Below are 20,978 nucleotides of genomic sequence, written 5' to 3'. Positions count from 1 at the left end.
CTATCTATCTATCTATCTATCTATCTATCTATCTATGGTCTATCTATCTATCTATCTATCTATCTATCTATCTATGGTCTATCTATCTATCTATCTGTCTGTCTGTCTGTCTGTCTGTCTGTCTGTCTGTCTGTCTGTCTATCTATCTATCTATCTATCTATGGTCTATCTATGGTCTATCTATCTATCTATCCTTTATTTAACTTATTAGCCCTCAGTGTCTGAATACCCTGATAGTAGTGAAGAGTTTCTTTCTGCCCCCTAGTGGTGAAAATTAGTGTACTGCAGCTTTAATCTAGATGTGAAATAAACACCCTGGCAAACACTGCTGGATGTTTTATTTAGAAGTTAAACTAATGTGTGTAGTTTTATCAGGTTATCGGAGATCTATATTTTCATATGAAATGTTAGTATACATTTTTATTTTGTGGATATGTTTGTTTTATATATCATGTCTGATTTTTCCTGTTTCGCTTTATATTAATCCCATTCTTATTTTATTGTGCACATGAATACTATTTTGCAAAATGTGTAAACAGGTGGAAAATTCAGAGAAAGACCAACATAAAGTACTTGTAAGAGCAGTTTAATGTTTCTTTGCGCTGAATGTCAGAACATGTGCACAACAGAAAGTTCATTTCTATGGAAGAAGCAGCGTCTGGAGGTGGTTCTCATCAATCTAGGTCATTTTTTAATCACTAGATTTTTGTTTACATGCATACTGACCACAAAGATTCCCTGTTTCGCTCTCTGTAAAGAGGTTCTAGATAGAAAGCATGCAGTACAAGAACACTGACCCTCATGTCGTCCTGCGGGTCAAATTGACTTGTTTTAAACTTTGAAAATGTGGGGAAAAAAAACATATTTTCACAGTGAAACTTCTGATGTCCACATTTTCAACATTTTTGGGAAATCTCTGAACATTTTTTGTTGAAAAAAAAGAAATGTTAAAAATGATTCTTAAGAACATTCACATAAAAATCAACCAAAATCCAGTGAATTTCACTGAATTTTGGTTGATTTTTATGTGAATGTTCTTAAAGAAAATATTAGAAGTTTTACTGATATATATGGAATCACTTTAGATATTTTTAGGATTTTTTGAAAAGATTGTTACTCATTTTTTTGGAAAATATTTACAAGACTTTTCTTGCCAAATTTGGGGGATTTAAAAAAAAAAATAAAGCTCTTAAGGGAAACTTTTAAGGAATTATTGGAATTTTCTTCCTAAAGGTTTTGCAAATTTTCAGAAATTTGGGGAATTTTTTTTGCTGAAATTTTGGATTTTTTTCAGACAAGGAAACAATATTTTTGGTGCCTGTAAATGAGGACAACAGGAGGGTTAAAACTGTGCACCGTATGGCAAACATAGCCATTTTATTGTGGCTTCAGCAGTGGGAATAAAAACAACAGACATTAACTATGTGGTATGTGGCAGCTCAGAAGGAGAAAGGAGAACTTTACTGGATGTGTTTGACTGAAGTTAGACCATCAGAAAACTGTCGGTTCAACATTTAACCTGAAATAACCAGAACACAGCCGGAGTTCATTCAAGTTTTTTTTTACTGACCATGCCTAGTAGATATAATCAGTCCAGCCTGGAAGATATACAGCGACACACTTACAGCAAGTACAAACCCCAAGTTACGACTCCCCCGGTACAGTGCAAACAGTTTTAGACGTTTCAGCCAAGTCAGTATGACTCAACAACCGAATCTCATCGTTCTGTTTAAATTCCACGGAACAATCAGAGCTCAGTGAGTCCTCTCCAGAAACCGAGCCAGACTGTGAACTTTTGCTGTTTCTCTCTACTTGTGGTGTTATTGTTGGTTTTTACTATATATGTTCAACCGTCCTTTCTCAGATGCATATGTGCTTTTGAGTTGTGCTTAATGAAAGAAGAGTGCAATCAGTGCTCTAAATCTAAGAGAGTCTAAAGCATGTCACTGATCTACGACTACACTACAGATAGTTTCACAGAGAGTCCCACGGTGGCGGGAACAGCACAGATTCCTCACTTTTTAAGCTTATTTTTTAGTTTTTCTTCAACTCCCCCAGAGCTCCAGAGAAAGAAAGGAAAGAGCGATTCTTTATTTCATATTCACAAAGCCTTTAGTGAGCTCAGCGTCCCGACAGACTGGAATATCCCAGAAATGGTGCAGCAGAGAATTATCACAAGAGCTAAACCAGTTTTTATTTTTAATCCTTGTGTGGTATTTCCTGTGTGTGATACATGAGAATCCTGCTGGAGTGAAACTGCGTCTGACGAAAACAGCTCAGTTAACCCTCGTGTCGTCCTGCCGGTCAAAATTAACCCGTTTTAAAGTTTGAAAATATGGGAAAAAATCTACTTTCACAGTGAAATTTCTGATGCCCACATTTTCAACATTTTTGGGAAATCTTTGAACATTTTTTGGTGGGAAAAAAAGAAATGTTAAAAGTGATTCTTTAAGAATATTCACACAAAAAAAATCAACCACAATCCAGTGAAATTTGCTGGATTTTGGTTGATTTTTTGTGAATGTTCTTAAAGAAAATATTAGAATTTTTACTGATATATATAGAATCACTTTAGATATTTTTTGGATTTTTTTGGAAGATTTTTAATCATTTTTTGAAAATATTTACAAGAATTTTCTTGCCAAATTTGAGGGATTTTAAAAAAAAAATAAAATTTTTAAGGGAAACTTTTAAGGAATTATTGGAATTTTCTTCCTGAAGGTTTTGCAAATTTTCAGAAATTTAGGGAATTTTTTTGTTGCCTGTAAATGAGGACGGCAGGAGGGTTAATGATGCTAAAATACAACGCAGGCAGTTCTAATTTCCTCCTGTCCAACTGAAACTGCAGGAATAGAGAGCTCTAGTTCTTATCTCTGACCTCCTCCTGGACCGAACAATCACTGCTGTTTAAACCTGTAGATTGTTGTGTTGCTGTCGCCCCAGACCTCCCCACCCTTTAGAAAAAAGACTAATTTCAACATCAAGAGTTTGGAACTTTGTACAGCTTGTTCACAATCATCACAGCAGACATCAAATACAAAAACCGGCCTTTTTTCCTTTTGTTCGGGTTGCTGTTGCTGAGTTCCTTCTTATTCTTTTCTGCACTGTTTTGATTTATTTGTATTTTTTTTCAGACTCAAAAACTCCCCAGTCTTGCTGTTTTTTTTCTCTCTGTCAGCATCGCTCGTCTACCGGCAGGCCTCCTCCTTCATCTCCTTGTTCTTCCTCACTTCCTCGGCGTGTTTGTCCTGAAAAACAAACATCGGATCATCAGCATTCATGGATACATCTGCATTAATGACAGAACGAGGGAACAGCTCCTTTCTGTTCATGAGATCTGAGCAGGAAATGGGACCAAGTGGGGAGAACTACAAACTCTTTCTGGCCTCATCTAATATTCATGATTACTGGTAAACAATGTTAAAATAGAATGATTTATGACAATATAGCTTCATTTGCACTCAATAACATTTTAGGTCTCAATATAACACTGTTGGCTCAAGGACGTTGTACAAATATGCCCATAAATATGTGGCTAAAGCAGAAAAAACAACAATTAAATGTTGGAATATTCCCTGAAGTGTCTCTGCAGGTTGCCAGGCGACTGCTCTGAGTAAAGAAGTAGAAGACATGAAACAGCATGGAGGCATTTTCACACTTTCTGACACAGATTGGAGAATAAAGATACACTGTAAAGCCCTCACTGGTGATCTTTAGAGGTGTTGGAAGGCAGATTCAGAGAGAATCTAACCATTTTCTCCTATTTCACACAGACTATTTACAGAATATAGCGTCCGGCTTTCATAGGTGATGACCGTGCTGCAGTGACTTCAACCTGTATTCTCTCTAACAGCCAGCAGGAGGCGGTGTCTACAAAAGGAAGTGTGTAAGAAAATCAGCCTATTTCTCATTTGATTTGCTCCTTCAGTGAACCTTTGCCTTACGAGTTTATGTTCTCAATCTGTAGTTTCAAGTGTCTGTAAATACAGCCTGATGTTAACCTTTCTAAATGCTGTTCCATTTGGAGGGAAGTAGATGATAAAGTAAGACGTGCTTTAGGTGAAACTATTGTCTGTTTGACAGGTTGTTACCAAATCAACCTGTGTTGTGTCCTTGAATTCTGTCAGATCCACGAGTCGATCATAAAGTCTGGTTTCAACAGACCCAGATGGTGGAAACCACGAGTTTAACTCCACAGACCAACTGGTGCTGTTCATCTTTTTTACACAAGCTATTAGCTGACTGCTGGTGCTAATTATTTAAGTTGATGAGAAAAACATGTATTTTACAAAATGTTGTCCTCTTAGTTTATTCAGCATTTTGGACAAGTTTTATGTCAGCTTGGATCTTTTCTTGTCATTTTGGATTATTTTTGTGACTTTGGGATAATTTTCAAGTCATTTAGGACAAATTTCATGTCATTCTGAACAATTTTCTGTAATTATGGATCATTTTCAAGTCATTTTGGACAATTTTCGAGTCATTTTAGATAATTTTCTTGTCATTTTCAACAAGTTTTATGTCAGCTTGGATCTTTTCCCATTATTTTGGATCATTTCTGTCTCTTTGGAATAATTTCCAAGTCATTTAGGACAAATTTCATGTCATTCTGGGCTAATTTTCTGCAATTATAGATCATTTTCAAGTCATTCAAGTCAATAAATAATTGCTGGACTTTTTGTAACATAACTGACATTTTAGTGATATCCAGTCATTTTTTATTCATAAGTGATTGTTTCCATAATAAATAATTATGGAATTTGTAAAGACATGATCATAATGAACATAAAAACATTTGTTTTACTACTTTTAATAAAAATGTATGCAGATATATCCCATGGACCTCAGAAGTCCTTCAGTTATAGACTGACCCAGCTATTCTGCTTAGATGACGTTCAGGGAAACATCATGGTTTGGGTTAAATTAAACCCTTTTGCTATCACAGTTTTCCATGTTTCTTCTCTTTGTGTTTGTGCCACCTGTTCCTCATTGTAGATGATCAGCCGACACACCTGAGAATCATCCACCAATCAGCTGCTGCAGTATTTAAACCGTCTCTTCACTCCTTGCCAAGTTGTTGTTCTTGTACTTTCTGTTCCCCATCAGACGTTTAACTTCTCTGGGCTTCAGGTTTCAGTCTCCTCTGGTCGTCTCCTCGCCAACTCTTTCCTAACATAAAGCTCCAGCCTGCTTTCTACTTTACCTGATGCCCTGTTCCCCTCCTCAGCCATCCTCCCACCCAGCCTTCAGGACGTTCCCTCCTCCATTTATCCTCTCCTTTTGTAGTTTTTTTTTTAACTTCTAATAAAAATGTATGCAAGAAATATCCCATGGACTTCAAAAGTACCTCAGTTATAGATTGACCCACATGTTGAAAGTTTAGACACTGAACTTTTTCCTTTTTAAAATCCAAGTTTTGCACATTCAGACATGAAAGCTACATGGTCAGTGTGGATTTTTGTTTTATTAACCCTCGTATCATCCTTTTTACTCATTTTTGGAAAATATTTACAAGAATTTTCTAGCCAAATTTGGGAGATTTTTTAAAAATAAAACTTTTCAGGGAAATTTTTAAGGAATTATTGGAATGTTCTTCCTGAAGGTTTTGCAAATTTTCATAAATTTAGGGAATTTTTTTGCAGATTTTTGGGATTTTTTCAGACAAGGAAACAATATTTTTTGGTGCCTGTAAATGAAGACAGCAGGAGGGTGAAGGTGGATTTTGGGGGGTTAGAGACAGCATTCTTTAATCATCCTTTCTAAAATCTGTTGCTGAGCATTATAAAGCAGAAACTGGCCGTTACCTTCTCCTGCAGCCTCTCCAGCATGGCTGCCAGCAGAGCCTCCCTGTTCTCCTTGTTGGCCTCCATCTTCTGCTCCAGCTTCTCCTTGGCGTTCTTGATGAAATTGTTGTTCTCCTCAAATGCCTTCTGGATCACCTCCCGCTCGTGTTCCCTCTTCTCGGCCAGGTGCTTCAGCAGCTCGGCCTCCTGACACTAGAGGGCGATAGAGGAGCTCAGCAGGAGGTTTTTATTTTCATCTTTACCTGCTCTGACCTGCAGACTGAATCTTCTCTGTTCCTGATAGGAAACAGGAAACTGTCAGACCTCAGAACGTGAGTTGCAAAGATTAAAAGTTCTGGTCAGATGGATGGTAAAATTAGTGTCTTTAGTTGTTTCCATGTGGTCAAGTACATTTGAAGCACATTTTTAAAATGTCACAGAAAAAACAGAAAATACACTGGAAAAAATGCCCCTCAAAACAAGAAAAAATAAAACTTATTTCAAGGACTTTTTACCTTGAAATAAGTGAAAAAAATCTGCCAATAGAACAAGTGAAAAATGTCTTGGTAAGATTTCTTGAAATAAGATGTGATATTTAAAATCTTGTGATCTTAAAATTAGCTGGGAAAACTTATTTTAAGCTCTATTTTACCAGGATTGTCAAGCTTAGGTGTCTTAAAATAAGCCAGACATGCTAAAAACAAAAGCAGTTTTTCACTCAAAAATAGATTTTTGCTTTCATGTAACCTCATAATTTGAGATGTATTAAACTTATTTTGAGTTTTCTTATAAAACTAAACTCAAAACAAGATAATTTCAAGATTGTTTGACTTAAGATATTTAAGATGCATTGTCTTAAAACAAGTCTCTCCATCTGCTGAAATGTCTCTTGTTAAGTGAATTTATGTTAAATCAAGTGGGATGAGACATTTAGACTAAAAATAAGACAAATAGTAAGTAATCTTGGTAAGATGTGGAGTTTTTGCAGTGTGTGAATTAGGTGTGTTTGAATTGAATAAATGAGGCTGCGTTGTGCCGTCAGAAGTTAATAGAGGCTTCTTCTACACGTGGCTGGAAGAAAAAGAGCAGAAGAAGCTGGAAACAAAAAAAATCCTCAAAGAAGAAACAAACTAAACTTTGCCTGTCTAGCATTTTTTAGTGTGACACTGACAATAAATTCTATTCTATTCTAAAGTGCAGAAAAGTCTCTAATTATTCATTCCTGTCGGCTGGAATTGGTCTCAATATCGTTGGACAATCTTTTTGTAATTTGAAAATCAAAGTATGAAGTATTAATTTTCTTTCTTTCCGAACTAAAAAAGGAACCAGACAGAAATATTTTACGTCAGAATCCACAGAAACAGAAAACCAAACAGGCGTGTTCCAGTTCTGGGGAAAATCTGTCTGGTTATTATTGGATCACCTGGAATCATTTGCAATTCAAAAGTAAAAAAAACACAACAAAACACTTATTACTTGTCTCTTGTGTATATTCCATGTGAATAATAATTGCTGTACATTACTGTGAGCCATATTTTGTGCACCATCAGAGCAGATCCATCCAGATCTGATGTTAAACTCGGTAAAGTCTGCTGTAGTTCCTCCTCTCTGCTTGATGGATCAGATCTTTGTGTTCATGTCCTCATCTGACCGTCCTCCTACTTTCATGTCCCTCTTTTCATCTCCCACCTTTCCTCCCTTCCTTCCCCTCCAACCCTCCCTCCCGTTCTGCTTTCATCTGTTTCCACCCTTTTTTCTGTCCAGCTGATAAATCACACGGCAGACAAAGAACGTTTGACAGCATGTGGATGAACTACAAATAGCTGGGGGTTACTGGGTTTCTGCTGGATGTGAGGATGTTAAATCTCCCCCCTCCTCACCTTTCGCCTCTCCTCGGCCGCCTCCAGCTTCTTCTGGATCTCCTCCAGGGACGGGTCGCGGCGCTGCGGCATGGAGGTGTTGAGTTCTGGCACGCCGTCGAAGGACGGAGGCTTCAGGATGACCTCGAAGGCCTGGCCTGACGCTCGCTTGTTCAGCTCGATCACCTCCACGTCTTTGATGACGCACCAGCCCAGGTCCACCGCATCTGAGGGTTGGATCCAGTCCAGGTTATTTATCTGGTGAACCTATAGTCCTCGTATGTTTAGTCTGTCTGATTCCTACAGCACCCAGAATGATTAGGGTCGGTATATAACTGCTGGACTTTTTGTATCATAGGCGACATTTTTGCTCTTTTCAGGCCTAAAATCAACATGACTGCCTATAACCAAACACCACATGGCATTTTAGAGAAAGATTCTTCTAAATATTAGATATACAATTATAATTTATTTGAAATAACTAAGAAAGCCTGTTTTTGTAATGGGTAACTGACACAAATGACCACAGAAATATACAAAATGACTCAGTGAGAAGTTTGTTATCATAAAAAGACACAAAATGATGAGACACACAAAATAACTACAAGAAATTGCAAAATGACCACAGAGACACCTAAAATTATCACAAACAGACTGAAAATTGCCACAAAAAGACCTAAAATGACCACAAAAATGCACAAAATGACCACAAAACGCATACAATTATCACAAACAGACTGAAAACGGCCACAAAGGGGCACAAAATGACCATAAAAATACACAAAATGACCACAAAACGGACTGAAAATGACCAAAAAAGAACCAAACTGAGCAGGTCATGTGATCTGGAATTAACACACTTCCTGGAGAGGTGTTTTTGTAATGGGGAACTTAGTGGAAAGCGATTTAATTTGTTATTTTCCATATAAAATTTAATATATTGTCACAAAAGAAATATCTGTCATGATTATCTCAACGTCATAAAAGAACACAATCCAAACTATTTCTGAATCAGCTCATTTTATTATTGTTTAGCTCATTAGAAGGTGGTTGGTATTAAATTCAGATGGTTATTTAGTTGACATTTTAGTGATATCCAGTCATTTTTATTAATGAGTGATTGTTTCCATAAGAAATAATTATGGAATTTGTAAAGACATGATCATAATGAACATAAAAAAACATTAGTTTTGTTACTTTTAATAAAAATGTATGCAGATATATCCCATGGACTTCAGAAGCCCCTCAGTTATAGATTGATCCAGACAATTTGAGTCATTTTTCGACAATTTTCTTGTCGTTTTCAACAAGTTTTTATGTCAGCTTGGATCTTATCTTGTCATTTTGGATCATTTTTGTGTCTTTGGACTAATTTCTGAGTCATTTAGGACAAATTTCATGTCATTCTGGACTAATTTTCCATAATTATTGATCATTTTCAAGTCATCGACAATTTTTGAGTCATTTTAGATAATTTTCGAGTCATTTTGGACAATTTTTTAGTCATTTTGGACAAGTTTTCTGTCAGCTTGGATCTTTTTTGTCATTTTGGATCCTTTTTGTGTCTTTGGGATCATTTTCAAGTAATTTAGGACAAATTTCATGTCATTCTGGACTAATTTTCTGTAATTATGGATCATTTTCAAGTCATTCTGGTTGGGTTGTTGTATAACTGCGGTGCTTTTTGTATCATAGTTGACATTTTAGTGATATCCAGTCATTTTTTTTTCAATGAATGATTGTTTCCATAATAAATAATTATGAAATTTGTATAGACATGATCACAATGAACATAAAAACATTAGTTTTTTATGTTTAATAAAAATATATGCAGATATATCCCACAGAAAGTCCCCCAGTTATATATTGACTCATCATCATCCACTGTATTGTTATTAATATTGGTATGAAAGATTTCTTTTACCTTCTGCCTTGTATGTGGGTTTTTCTGCAGTCTGTGGGTTCAGGCAGGAGCAGAACAGAGACACCAGGGGGAGCTCTTTGACTTTCTCTTTATAGGCTGAGGACACAAACACACATTTAGTTGACTCAAACTGAGCCAGGAACATTCAGGGACCAGTGATGTAACTGTCCTCTTTCACTGCGTTATAATACCAGTCCTTATAAAGACAGGGTGCAGTAAACGGGTAATAAATGCAGCTCTGTGGTGCAGGTTGCAGTAATGCAGCGCTGCCAGGTGAGCGAGTTTCTGCTGCGACTGCATTTACCTGCCAGAGTCATCTTCTCACTGCGTCTGCTGCTCTCCAGGGATGCCGAAGATCCGTCTCACTCTGTCAGGGAGACAAAGACGAAGGCTTCAGAGGTCACATAATGAATCAGAGGAGACGCTTGCATCACCTCTTAACAGGTCCAGCTCAACCAATCAGAGAGCAGCGTTCTGATGCATGCCTCAGGGGACTAAAGCTGCTGGTTTGACCATCAGTAAGTCACCACCAAGGACAGCAGGAACCAAAGCCACAAAATAAATGCAGTTTTGTAAAAGCTGCTGAGTCGTTTGGCTTCAGAGCAGCTGGCGTCAGTGTGTGACGATGTACAGGAGGTTTTATTACGTCACAACATTCACCACATGGTTCCCCCATCAGACCATTATTTATTCACTTCATTTTGTTAGATTTTATGACTTCGACCTCATTTTCTCTTCCTGTTTGGTTAAGTTTAGGCACCAAAACCCAACAACACTTGATTAAGTTGAAGAGAAGATCTTGCTGGGGTTAAAACACCATCCATGTTACAAGACAAACCTCCACTGACGGTGACAACAGTGACGACACCAGAGAACACAGTCTCATGATGTCTAGTTTCTCAGTTTTGAAAAATGATGCTCAAGGATACCAGGTATGTGAAAATGTGATGGCAAGAGGTTCTAACAAAGCAGTAATATATAGGAGTGTGTTGAACCACCAAACCTGTGGTCAGTGGATCACCATGTTTTTTACCTATCTACAATGTGGGGACTAAAAATTAGGGTTATCCTTGCCAAAACCAATAATTAACAGTATCCACCCAATCAGCTACACCTGCTCTGTCCCACAGGGGGTTACCAGGGGCCGGTACATGGTGGGAATAACATGAAGACATACTGAACCACGATCACTCACAGCCAACCAACAATTAACAATGCAGGCACAAGGAAAAACATACTCCCAACTCCCAACATAAAGGCTACAGTCTACCAACAGGTCCAAACCCAGAACCTTCTGACCACTGCCTGCCCTGATTACACACAACAGACAGTAATATAGCATTTAATCCTCAGCAAACATCACCGTCTGGTTCAAATACGAACAAAATTCCCTGCTTCAAGGGGAGATTTCAACAAATTAAGAGCTTTAAAGTTCCGAGAGAGCAACTCCTAAGAGAGATTGTGGATATTTAGCTAATTACTTCGTCAAGGAATGCAGCAGAGTCACGTTACGATCGGCGTACGTGAATCTGTCTGTACACAACATTATAGCCGCATCACTGCCAAAATCTAATCACTTGGTCCTTGCGTCATTTCTGGTCTCGCTTGAAAAATTCACCCTAATCTGTCAGTCTGTTTTTGAGTAGTCTGGATCCATGAACTTGTTAAAGATTTCTGTATCATTGCCAGATAGCGGCACGGCGTCACTGTAACCATGACAACAAGTGAACACTACATCAGCTGATTGTGATCCGACTACAAATCCACTGCTGAGGACTTATCAGGACTTATCCATCAGAAATGATACAAGGAACAACTGATTAAATTATGGGGGTGTTTCTGAGTCCCATCAATTCATCCTCATCCCAACATTCCTGTTGTCTGTGGAGATTCTCAGTCATCCAGGTCATGGTGATCAGAGGAGCTTCAGTAGAAATCAACTGGACGTCTCTGTAGGTTCTTGAAGACGTTCCACCTCTCATGAGCCCAATTTATTCTTTTACAACATTCGACCATAAAATGATGCTTTTTCAACTGAATATATATCTACAAAGCATATATTTATTTTACTGACATTGCTGTTTTTTTCTGTATATTATTCATAGGAAAATGGTTATTAATTTTTAACTGTTATTTTACAGTTTTTCCCTGTTTTGATAAATTACACATAATTAATACTAAAATTACTAAAACAAAAACAATTAAAACTAATAATTTATAGACTGTAAAAAACATTTGTAATTTAGTCTTTTATGTCTGACCATTAAATTAAACCATTTCTACTGTATTTAAATCAGCAAAAATACACAAATTTTGTAGACATTTGATGTAATTTTAAGGGTTTTATTCCAATCACCGGACCCTTTACGTACGTTTTTTACAGAATAGTTTTTTACAGTGTATTCTAAGTGGGTCAGACTCTTTTTTTCCTACTGTACAGCTTCATACTTTTTAAAATGCAGTTTAATGCACACAGACTCCTGTCTCCAACAGCAGCAGAATCTCATCAGGTTGTAATCCAGGCAGGAAATAAAACCTAATCAGATTGTGTGGATGAGTCGTGTTCTTCAGTGTATCCGTTCTCCGGACTGTGTTTCCTCATTTAAACACAAGTTTTTATAGAAACCGTTTCACATTAAACCAACAGAATCAGTGTCCTGTCATACCAGCAAGAGATTATTGTTAGAACTTCATAAGGTTGTTGGCTGTAATATCATGAAAATATCTTGTTAGAACAATAAAATTACTGGCTCTCCAGAGGGTCCAATATGGACCACGGGATGACTTTGCAAGGTGTAAAAATTACAGACACAAAAATGAACACTTACTGTGAAAATATTTAAGCCTGTAAAACCCACTGTTGCAAAAATACAACATCCATTTTATTAGTTTTTTATTATTTATATAAACACACGCACACACACGCACACACACACACACACACATATTGCTCTTTTTTTGCTCATTTTAAAAATATATTTGGGTTTATATATTTTTATTATTATTAGCAATTTTTTGTTGTATTTATTTTTTGCTATTTTTTTCTATTTTTTATTTTTTTGCCCAGTTTTTTCTATATTTGGGTCTCACAGGGTAAAAGACAGTATTTACAAATTGTGTGATATAATGTGTCAACAGCTTCAGTAGACTGAGTCTGGTTTGGCTGAACCCTACTGTTGATGAACTGTCACAACTTTTGTGACGTATAGATTTTCTACATTTACAAGGCAGGGAGGCAATTGAACCTTCTTCCTTAATAGTTTAATTTGTGTGATGTGGTCAGGATTACTACACAGATGTGGAAAAGATTGGGAATTTAAAATCATTTCTAGATCTTGACAGCTTGTAAAATGCTCTCTGGTCCAGTTCCAGATAGCTGTGACTAAATGTTGTGTTCCTCTATAGACACTCTGTGATCTGGAAGTTGTAATGTGGAAATGATAAACTGAGGCTGAATGTTGCTGAAACTGAACTTATTTTTCTTGATAAATTTCAGGTTGTTCATGATGTTTAGTAAAAAGATAATTCCTTAAATGTGAACATTTCTGCAGTAAAACAAAGGAACCATTAGGAGTTGTGGTTATTTCTAGGTTATTATGCTATGGTTTTACTGGTCCGGTCCACTGGAGATCAGACTGGGATGAATGTGGAACCTGAACCCCTGATATCCAGAGAACATTTACCATTTACTACTGAGCTTTAGAGGTTCAGGTACTTACCTCTACTCCTTACGATAAGCTAAATCTGTCCTTTTACAGCGTAACTCTGCTGCTGTCTGGAACAATAAAAGCTTGTTACTGGAAACGCTGGTAGGCAGAAGCTCTGATGGAAAGCTGCTGGAAAATAAAGTTTTTTCTGTTTCTACTCAATGAGCTTCAGAGGAACTGGAGGCGTTTGAACCGAGCTAACAGCAATTACTGCAGGTTTATGAGAAGAAGGCTTAATTGAAGCATCGATCTATCTATCTATCTGTCCGTCTGTCCGTCTGTCTGTCTGTGACATGTTTCTCATTATGCTGCAGAGCTCCAGCTCACCCTGACACGATCCCCTGCAAACACACACACACGCTAATCAGGCAGTAAACACACACACACTGAGCTGCTCTCCATCTAATGAAACCACCCAGCAGCAGATCAATGCTTCCTGCAGCACTGAAAGCTGCTCAGGTTCTTCTTTAGTACAATAAAAAAGGAGAGAGAACGGCCTATAAAGGTCTCTCTACACGACAGGGAACATCTGGGCTTTGTCTTGATGGGAAATTCTGCTGACAGTTAAATCACAGTGACATTCTTCATTCTACTATTTTATGATCTTTACGGGGAGATCACCGTCCTTCATCTGCTGGAGCTGATATTACTCCTGCTAGATCACATTATTCAACATTTTCACACCAGGGAATACGTACTGCAGGAGTCTGCAGATTAAAATAATAAAAAGTTTACTAAATGACTACATTAGTCAGATTAATCTGCATAATTAACAGAGCTGTGGTGCCATAATTGGTTAAGTTCTGTAATTTATAATACTGTTGGCTCTCAGCTATATTATTACGTTCGTTAGGTTGTTCTTTTAATTATAAACACTGCAGGGTTTCAACCTTAATATGGAGTATAGTCATTATAGCGTAAAGGTAGATTTTAATGTTTTTTATCCCTAATATGTAAATCGTTTAGGTAAAATCACACAATAATCCTACTGTAGGCTCTTAACCCTGATATTTTTATAGTGCTAGTCATAATCCTGTGCTTTATAAATACTGTATTAATAAGAAAAAAGTGTTCAGATTTAAATTAGCTACTTTATCTTCTTACATTGCATTCTAAAGATCTTATTTGTTTGAATTTGTTTCAACATTTGGCTAATTTCACATCGAAGTTTTATTGTAAATCACTTTTTAACTTTGTTGTCGTAAGTCGCTATGTACATAAAGCTATTATTATTATTATTATTATTATTGTTGTTGTTGTTGTTATTATTATCATTATTATTATTATTATTATTATTATTATTATTATTATTATTATTATTATTATTATTATTATTATTATTATTATTATTATTATTGTTGTAATATTCTTCCTTCTGTCTACTTTGTCACTTTTTAAAAATTCTAATCTCAAATTTTCTGACATATTTGCTCATCTGTTTCCTCACGTCTTCATGCTAAAGATGAAGCTACAGTTAGCTTAGCTTAGCATAGCAACAGGAAACAGCGGGAAACTGCCTAGCAACCATTTAATGCTGAATAATTATTGTAAAAGTGTAACAAATCTGTCTTAGACCCCATTTTGTACAGAATACTTGTTGATTAGATGTTTTTAAGCAGGTAGATTTTTGTCACCAGTGGACAGAGCTAAGCTAAGCTAGCGGTTTCCAGTCTTTGTATTAACCCTCGTGTCATCCTGTGGGTCAAATTGATCCGTTTTAAAGCTTGAAAATGTGGAGAAAAAGACATATTTTCACAGTGAAACTTCTGATGTCCACATTTTCAACATTTTTGGGAAATCTTTGAACATTTTGTGGTGGAAAAAAAGAAATGTTAAAAATGTTTCTTAAGAACAGTCACATAAAAAATCAACCAAAATCCAATGAATTTCACTGGCTTTTGGTTGATTTTTATGTGAATGTTCTTAAAGAAAATATTAGAAGTTTTACTGATATATATGGAATCACTTTAGATATTTTTAGGATTTTTTGGAAGATTTTTGCTCATTTTTTTGAAAATATTTACAAGAATTTTCTTGCCAAGTTGGGGGATTTTTTTAAAATAAAACTTTTAAGGGAAACTTTTAAGGAATTATTGGAATTTTCTTCCTGAAGGTTTTGCAAATTTTCGGAAATTTGGGGATTTTTTTTGCTGAATTTTTGAATTTTTTTCAGACAAGGAAACAATATTTTTGGTGTCTGTAAATGAGGACAACAGGAGGGTTAAACTAAGCTAACCAAGCCTGGTCTGTAGCTTCATAATTAAAACATCCTGCACGACTTCACCCAACATTCTTCTAAAAGTCCCAGGAAGCTGCTGTGAAACATGTTAAAAACGTATTTCACTGGGATTATTGTGCAGCTAGAATAACCGTGCATGTGGCTGTGATTCATGTGCATGTCAATGAGCATGAGACTTTCCTGTTATCGAACACCTATAACGAGACGAAGAGCTGGAGGCTTCATATTTCAGACACACATGTCCTTAAAGGATCAGCTAAAATCTCCCAGAACCAGAAACAGAACTTTAATCTGGTGTCAGATCACAGTAGGGGAGTTTTGTTTTTCCTACGACACAGAGCTTCATGTTGGATGAACCTTAAGTTTCCATAAAGTTTATTCTTTCACTCTTATCTCTGCTAGTATTCGATGTGCTGCTGATCTACGTTTTCATATTTATGCATGAAAAATACACAGCATGTGATGAATATTTCCATTTTTGTTCTGTTTGCAGGCTTGTGAGAATCAAGATTAACGATTTCTTGCAGGAGAAGCAGCATATTCTAACTTTACCCCAAAGTTTCCACATCCAACGTATTAGAACAGCAACATTTATGGAAATATTACACATGAAACACGACTACAGCATCTTATGAAGCATTCTGACTCATTTGGATGGATTTAATTTAGATTTTAGAGCTTTTTTTCTGCCTCATAGCTGCAGGTAGAAACAAACTAATGACCCTGAACGTCCAGCTGCTAAATGTGGAATTATTATGACACAAAAGAAACTTCTCACCAAGACAAACATGTGAGACAAACCGAACTTTTCACCATATTTAATCACAATCGTCTGCTCTTCTTGTTCCCTTCATCATCCGTTACGACGCACACACCTTTACAGCACATAAACCCTCTAATCTCCTTCATCTTCACCCTCGTTCTCCTCGTCTCTCTCCTCTCTGTCGGGATAAAACAAAGCTTCATCTGCACATACGGAGGATCAATAATAGATGACTGGTTTCCCTCCAGCAGGTTTGTGGGGACACCAAGTCCTCCGGCTTCACCAATCAGCAGCAGCCACCACATCCTGGCTGCCCTCACCCTCGCCCTGCTTCAGCCACCACCAGAACCACACAGGTAGGACCCAGACCTGCAGTAACCTGAGAACACAGTGGCCTGGCTGGATGCAGATGTGTGCAGATGTGTGCAGATGTGTGCAGATGTATGGAGGCTGCTGCAGACTCACCCCCCGTCTGTCCCGGTGCTCTGAGCTGCTGCTGGACCGTCGGTTTCCCCCGTCTGGATGCTCGGATGCAGGCGCCGGGCAACAGCATCAGCAACAGCACCAACGCTGCCTCCATGACATCACCTGGGAGATGCCCGATTGGTCGGAGGCACTGCCAGCATCCGAGCCAGCCGGCCAATGGGAGCGCAGAGGGAGGCTGAGGGGGGAGGGATGAGAGGTCTTTGTGTTGGACTGCAGGGTGTGTGGTGGAGACAGCTTTAGTATGTGGCGCAGTGTGTGTGTGTGTGTGCGTGTGTGTGTGTGTGTGCGTGTGCGTGCGTGCGTGCGTGCGTGCGTGTGTGTGTGTGTGTGTGTGTGTGCGTGACAGAGTTGGGTGAAGGACTGTGAGGTATTCTGGGGTTTTTCTGTGTCTGTCTCAGCAGGGGTCCTGGCTAGGAAGCACGCAGGACATTAAATTATTTAGATCCAACTGTAAATACAGGAACAAGTAGAAACGCTCACAGAGAACAGGAACATTCAGTCCTTCAAACACGAGATTTATTAATAAAACTTATGGTAAAAGTACAAATCTGGAAATATACAAGCACTAATATTTGTATTGCTTTTGTAGACTGCCCTGATTTCATCTTTTATTGTTATATCTTGTATATTCTTTATTTCATTCAGATTCGTCCTGTAGTTGTCGTGTTTTTGTCTCGTGGGCTGCTAGCACTTTGGTTCTGTTGTATTAAATGTTTAAAAATGTGCTTTTTAAATGTTCCTGACTACTCAGTGAATTTATTCCCACATTTATTTCACCTGCAGTTACTACTTTAAGCTCTTCTTCCTCCGCTCTTCATATTTATCACTACATTACAGGGTCTCACTTTATATTTGATGACTTAAGGATAACATTCATTAAGTCATTAATTGAGTAAAAAATGGAAACATTTACATCTTTTTTTCATTTTAAAATGCATATATCTATATTTAAAGAAAAATTGATGATGAAATCAATCATTTGCAGTTTTTTAGTACATTTTTGTCATTTCTGTTAATAACAGACATGCTTGTGCTCAGCACAAGGTCATTTTGTTTGTGAGTACATCTATATTAAATTACACATTCTATGCTGCCGTGATTTCTGACACAAATTTTTTCAAGATTTCAGCCGTCGGAAATGAACAGTCCCTCCAGGAACACACAATGTTGTGATCGCAACAATTAATGCAAATTCAACAAATCTCCCTGAATTCTGCGCCACCTTCCAATTCTGTCCAATCACTGCAACTTTTCCACAATTTTGTCCCGCCTCCTGTGAGTTCCACCAATCATAGCAGTCCAAACGTAATGCACACGTTTCCCAATTCACTTCTTTGTTTCTGGTGTGAAGATGCAGACATGTCCCATTCTAATGTTTCTCATTTATCAACTAAAATTAATGCTAAAGACAGTGAAAAACAATTCCTGATGTTCTTCACCAAAGTGGAGCTAAACTGTTTTACACCCGTGAAATATTGTGGTGAAAAACAAATGAAAACCATCGACTGACAAACACTTTTCTACACCAAACATATCAGGAGAACGTCTGGAAGGAGCAGAAACAGACCAGACAGATCACAGTGATGGAAGCTGTTGATCCAGATCTGACATTTTGGGCAAGTTTTGGGTCATTTCAGGCACTTTTTGAGACATTTTTGTCAAATTTTGAGTAAGTTTTGTCAAGTTTTGGGTCATTTTTGACACGTTTAGAGTCATTTTCAAAAAGTTTCAAGTCATGATCGACAGGTTTCGAGTCATTATAGACATTTTGCTGTGCATAATGTTCACATCAGAAATCTGTATTTTCACTTTTATTTGTGGCTGTAAATTGACTCTTCACTGTGTCATTATTTTCCAGTTTTCTGCTGCTGCTCTCTCTGTTTTTACATTGCTTTATGTCACACTATTACATCAGATTTTCATGTGTTTCTTCTTGCGGCCAGATTTTAAACAGTTTCTAACAGAATTTCCTCTTTCTTTTCCAGTGTTGTGACATCAGTAGCATGGAAATATCTACACCCAACAGAATGAGAAATTAGCCAGTAAATGTCTGATAGCTGCAGGACGGAGGGGAACGCTGAAGACGAGCTGTGATGTCGTCGCTTTGATCCTGGATTCAGATCACACGATGATGTCACCACGATGTCATCACCATGTCCACCAGCGAGGAGGAGCATCAGGGTGTGTCCTCCTGCCTCCCCTCCCCTCCCCTCTCCTGCCTCCCCCCTGACGGTAAACACGCGTGTGACATGACACATCACACACATCCTGGAAATGAGATCATCAGGGGCGAGAGGAGAGAAAAAGAGGAGATCAAACAGTGATTTCAGTGATTCTCAGTGAACAAAGATAAGAAGGAGAAGCCTGAGAGGAGAGAAATGAGGAGGGAAGACCGAGGAGTGGGATGGGAGAACCCAGGGGAGGAGCTGGAGGAAGAATCCCACGTTTTAACCCTCCTGTTGTCTTCATTTATGCCACCAAAAAAATTGTTCCCTTGTCTGAAAAAAATCCAAAAATTCAGCAAAAAACCTTCAGGAAGAAAATTCCTTTAAAGTTGCCCTTAAAAGTTTTATTTTTTAAAAAAATCCCCAAATTTGGCAAGAAATAAAAAAAATTAAAAAAAATAAAAATTGAAAATATTTTCAAAAACATGAATAAAAATCTTGCAAAAAAATCCTAAAAATATCTAAAGTGATTCCATATATATCAGCACAAGTTCGAATATTTTCTTTAAGAACATTCACATAAAAATCAACCAAAATCCAGTGAAATTCGCTGGATTTTGATTGATTTCAGGTTTTGCAAATTTTCAGAAATTTGGGAAATTTTTTGCTGAATTTTTGTCAATTTGACGACACAAGGGTTAAAGAACGGGAAGGTAGCTGAAAGGAGGATGATGAAGAGAAATAATAATAACCTTATTTATAGTAGCCTTAAGGACAGAGTTCATAAAGAAACATGAAACACAGTCAACTAAAATAAATAGTCAAAATGATAATAAATAAAATGAAAAATTAGGTAGTTTAACAATCAAAACAAAGAAGGGAACTAGGCAGTTTGAAAATTACAGAATAAGACTGAGGGTTAAAGTTAGAAATCAAAAAAACAGAGAATTAAAGAATTAGAGAAACGACATCACACCGAAACTTGAGCAAGTTTTGGGTAATTTCAAGCACTTTTTGTGAAATTTTGAGTAATCTTTGTCAAGTTCTGGGTCATTTTAGGCAAGTTTAGAGTTATTTTCAATAAGTTTCGAATCGTAATGGACAGGTTTTGAGTCATAGACAAGTTTTGAGTTGTTCTGGAGAAATTTTGAGTCATTTTGGACACAACTTGAGTAATTTGGAAAAGATTTTGAGTATTTTTTTGTCAAATATTGAGTCGTAATTGACAAAAAAAATTGTGAGTTATTTTGCACAAATTTTGAGTTGTTCTGGTGAAATTTTGAGTTTTAGAGAAATTTTGAGCTGTTTTCGGCAAATTTTGAGACATTTTGAGCCAATTTTAGATAAGTTTCAAGTCATAATAGACGTTTCGAGTCATTATTGGCATGTTTAAAGACTTTTTGGACTGTCTGTGTAATTTTTGTCAGATTTTGAGTATTTCGGTCCAATGTTGAGTAATTTTGAACAAAATTTAAAACATTTTGGACACGTTTTGATTCATTTTTGTCAACTTTTGAATCCCTTTGAAGAAATCTAAGAAAATTACCATAATTCTGGATGAGTTTCAAGACATTCAAGCTAAAAGTCAAATAAAACCAGAGAGAACGTCTAAAATAAATGAGCAAATGACATCCCTCTGTCCTGAAATAATTCCAATAAAACCCACAAACTTGAAGAAGCAGATTTCAGTGAATAAAAGCAGAAACAGACCTTTATAATCAGCTTAAACTGCATCTTGAAGGAGTATTTTTTTAAATTGCACATGCAAACTTAATGAAAAGTCACGTTCTGCAATGCTCAGACACACAGCAGCCCTCATGGATGATAAAAAAAAAAAACAGAAACAGCAGCAGCAGAAGCACACGGATCTAAAATCTGACATCATCCTCTGAGCCTCCAGGATGAGATCATCTAACATCTTCTCTACTGAGCGGGTCGACAAGAAGTTTTTGCTGATATGCGAGCGCACGGACCGGGCGTGTGCACGTGCAGGTGTCAGTTGGAGGACGATTAGATTAGTGGTAAAACACTGAGGAGTGATGTGATTGAAGC

General features: G+C 37.2%; 1 protein-coding gene across 1 annotated transcript; it reads right to left on the bottom strand.

Annotated features, from left to right (window-relative positions):
• Window positions 1–1,545: 1,545 nt before the first annotated feature.
• stmn4 (stathmin-like 4) lies at window positions 1,546–16,836 on the bottom strand. Its single transcript, XM_023294768.3, has 6 exons — window positions 16,741–16,836; window positions 9,871–9,933; window positions 9,567–9,662; window positions 7,664–7,869; window positions 5,805–5,996; window positions 1,546–3,248 (listed from the first exon to the last, which is right to left on the bottom strand). The coding sequence occupies exons 2-6, from the start codon at window positions 9,881–9,883 to the stop codon at window positions 3,189–3,191; spliced, it is 567 nt and encodes a 188-aa protein (XP_023150536.1). The 5' UTR covers window positions 9,884–9,933; window positions 16,741–16,836; the 3' UTR covers window positions 1,546–3,188.
• Between the last annotated feature and the right edge of the window lie 4,142 nt (window positions 16,837–20,978).

Source organism: Amphiprion ocellaris, chromosome 12, assembly GCF_022539595.1.
Source record: "Amphiprion ocellaris isolate individual 3 ecotype Okinawa chromosome 12, ASM2253959v1, whole genome shotgun sequence".
Taxonomy (NCBI): Eukaryota; Metazoa; Chordata; class Actinopteri; family Pomacentridae; genus Amphiprion; species Amphiprion ocellaris.
This window is presented reverse-complemented; position numbering and strand designations above follow the sequence as displayed.

Bases quoted from the DNA above. Each gene is read 5' to 3' on its own strand.
- stmn4 (XM_023294768.3), bottom strand. The intron at 7,870-9,566 runs GTAAAAGAAATC...TCCAACCCTCAG, and splicing joins ACCCACATACAAGGCAGAAG to ATGCGGTGGACCTGGGCTGG. The intron at 3,249-5,804 runs GTAACGGCCAGT...TTTGTTTTTCAG, and splicing joins TGGAGAGGCTGCAGGAGAAG to GACAAACACGCCGAGGAAGT.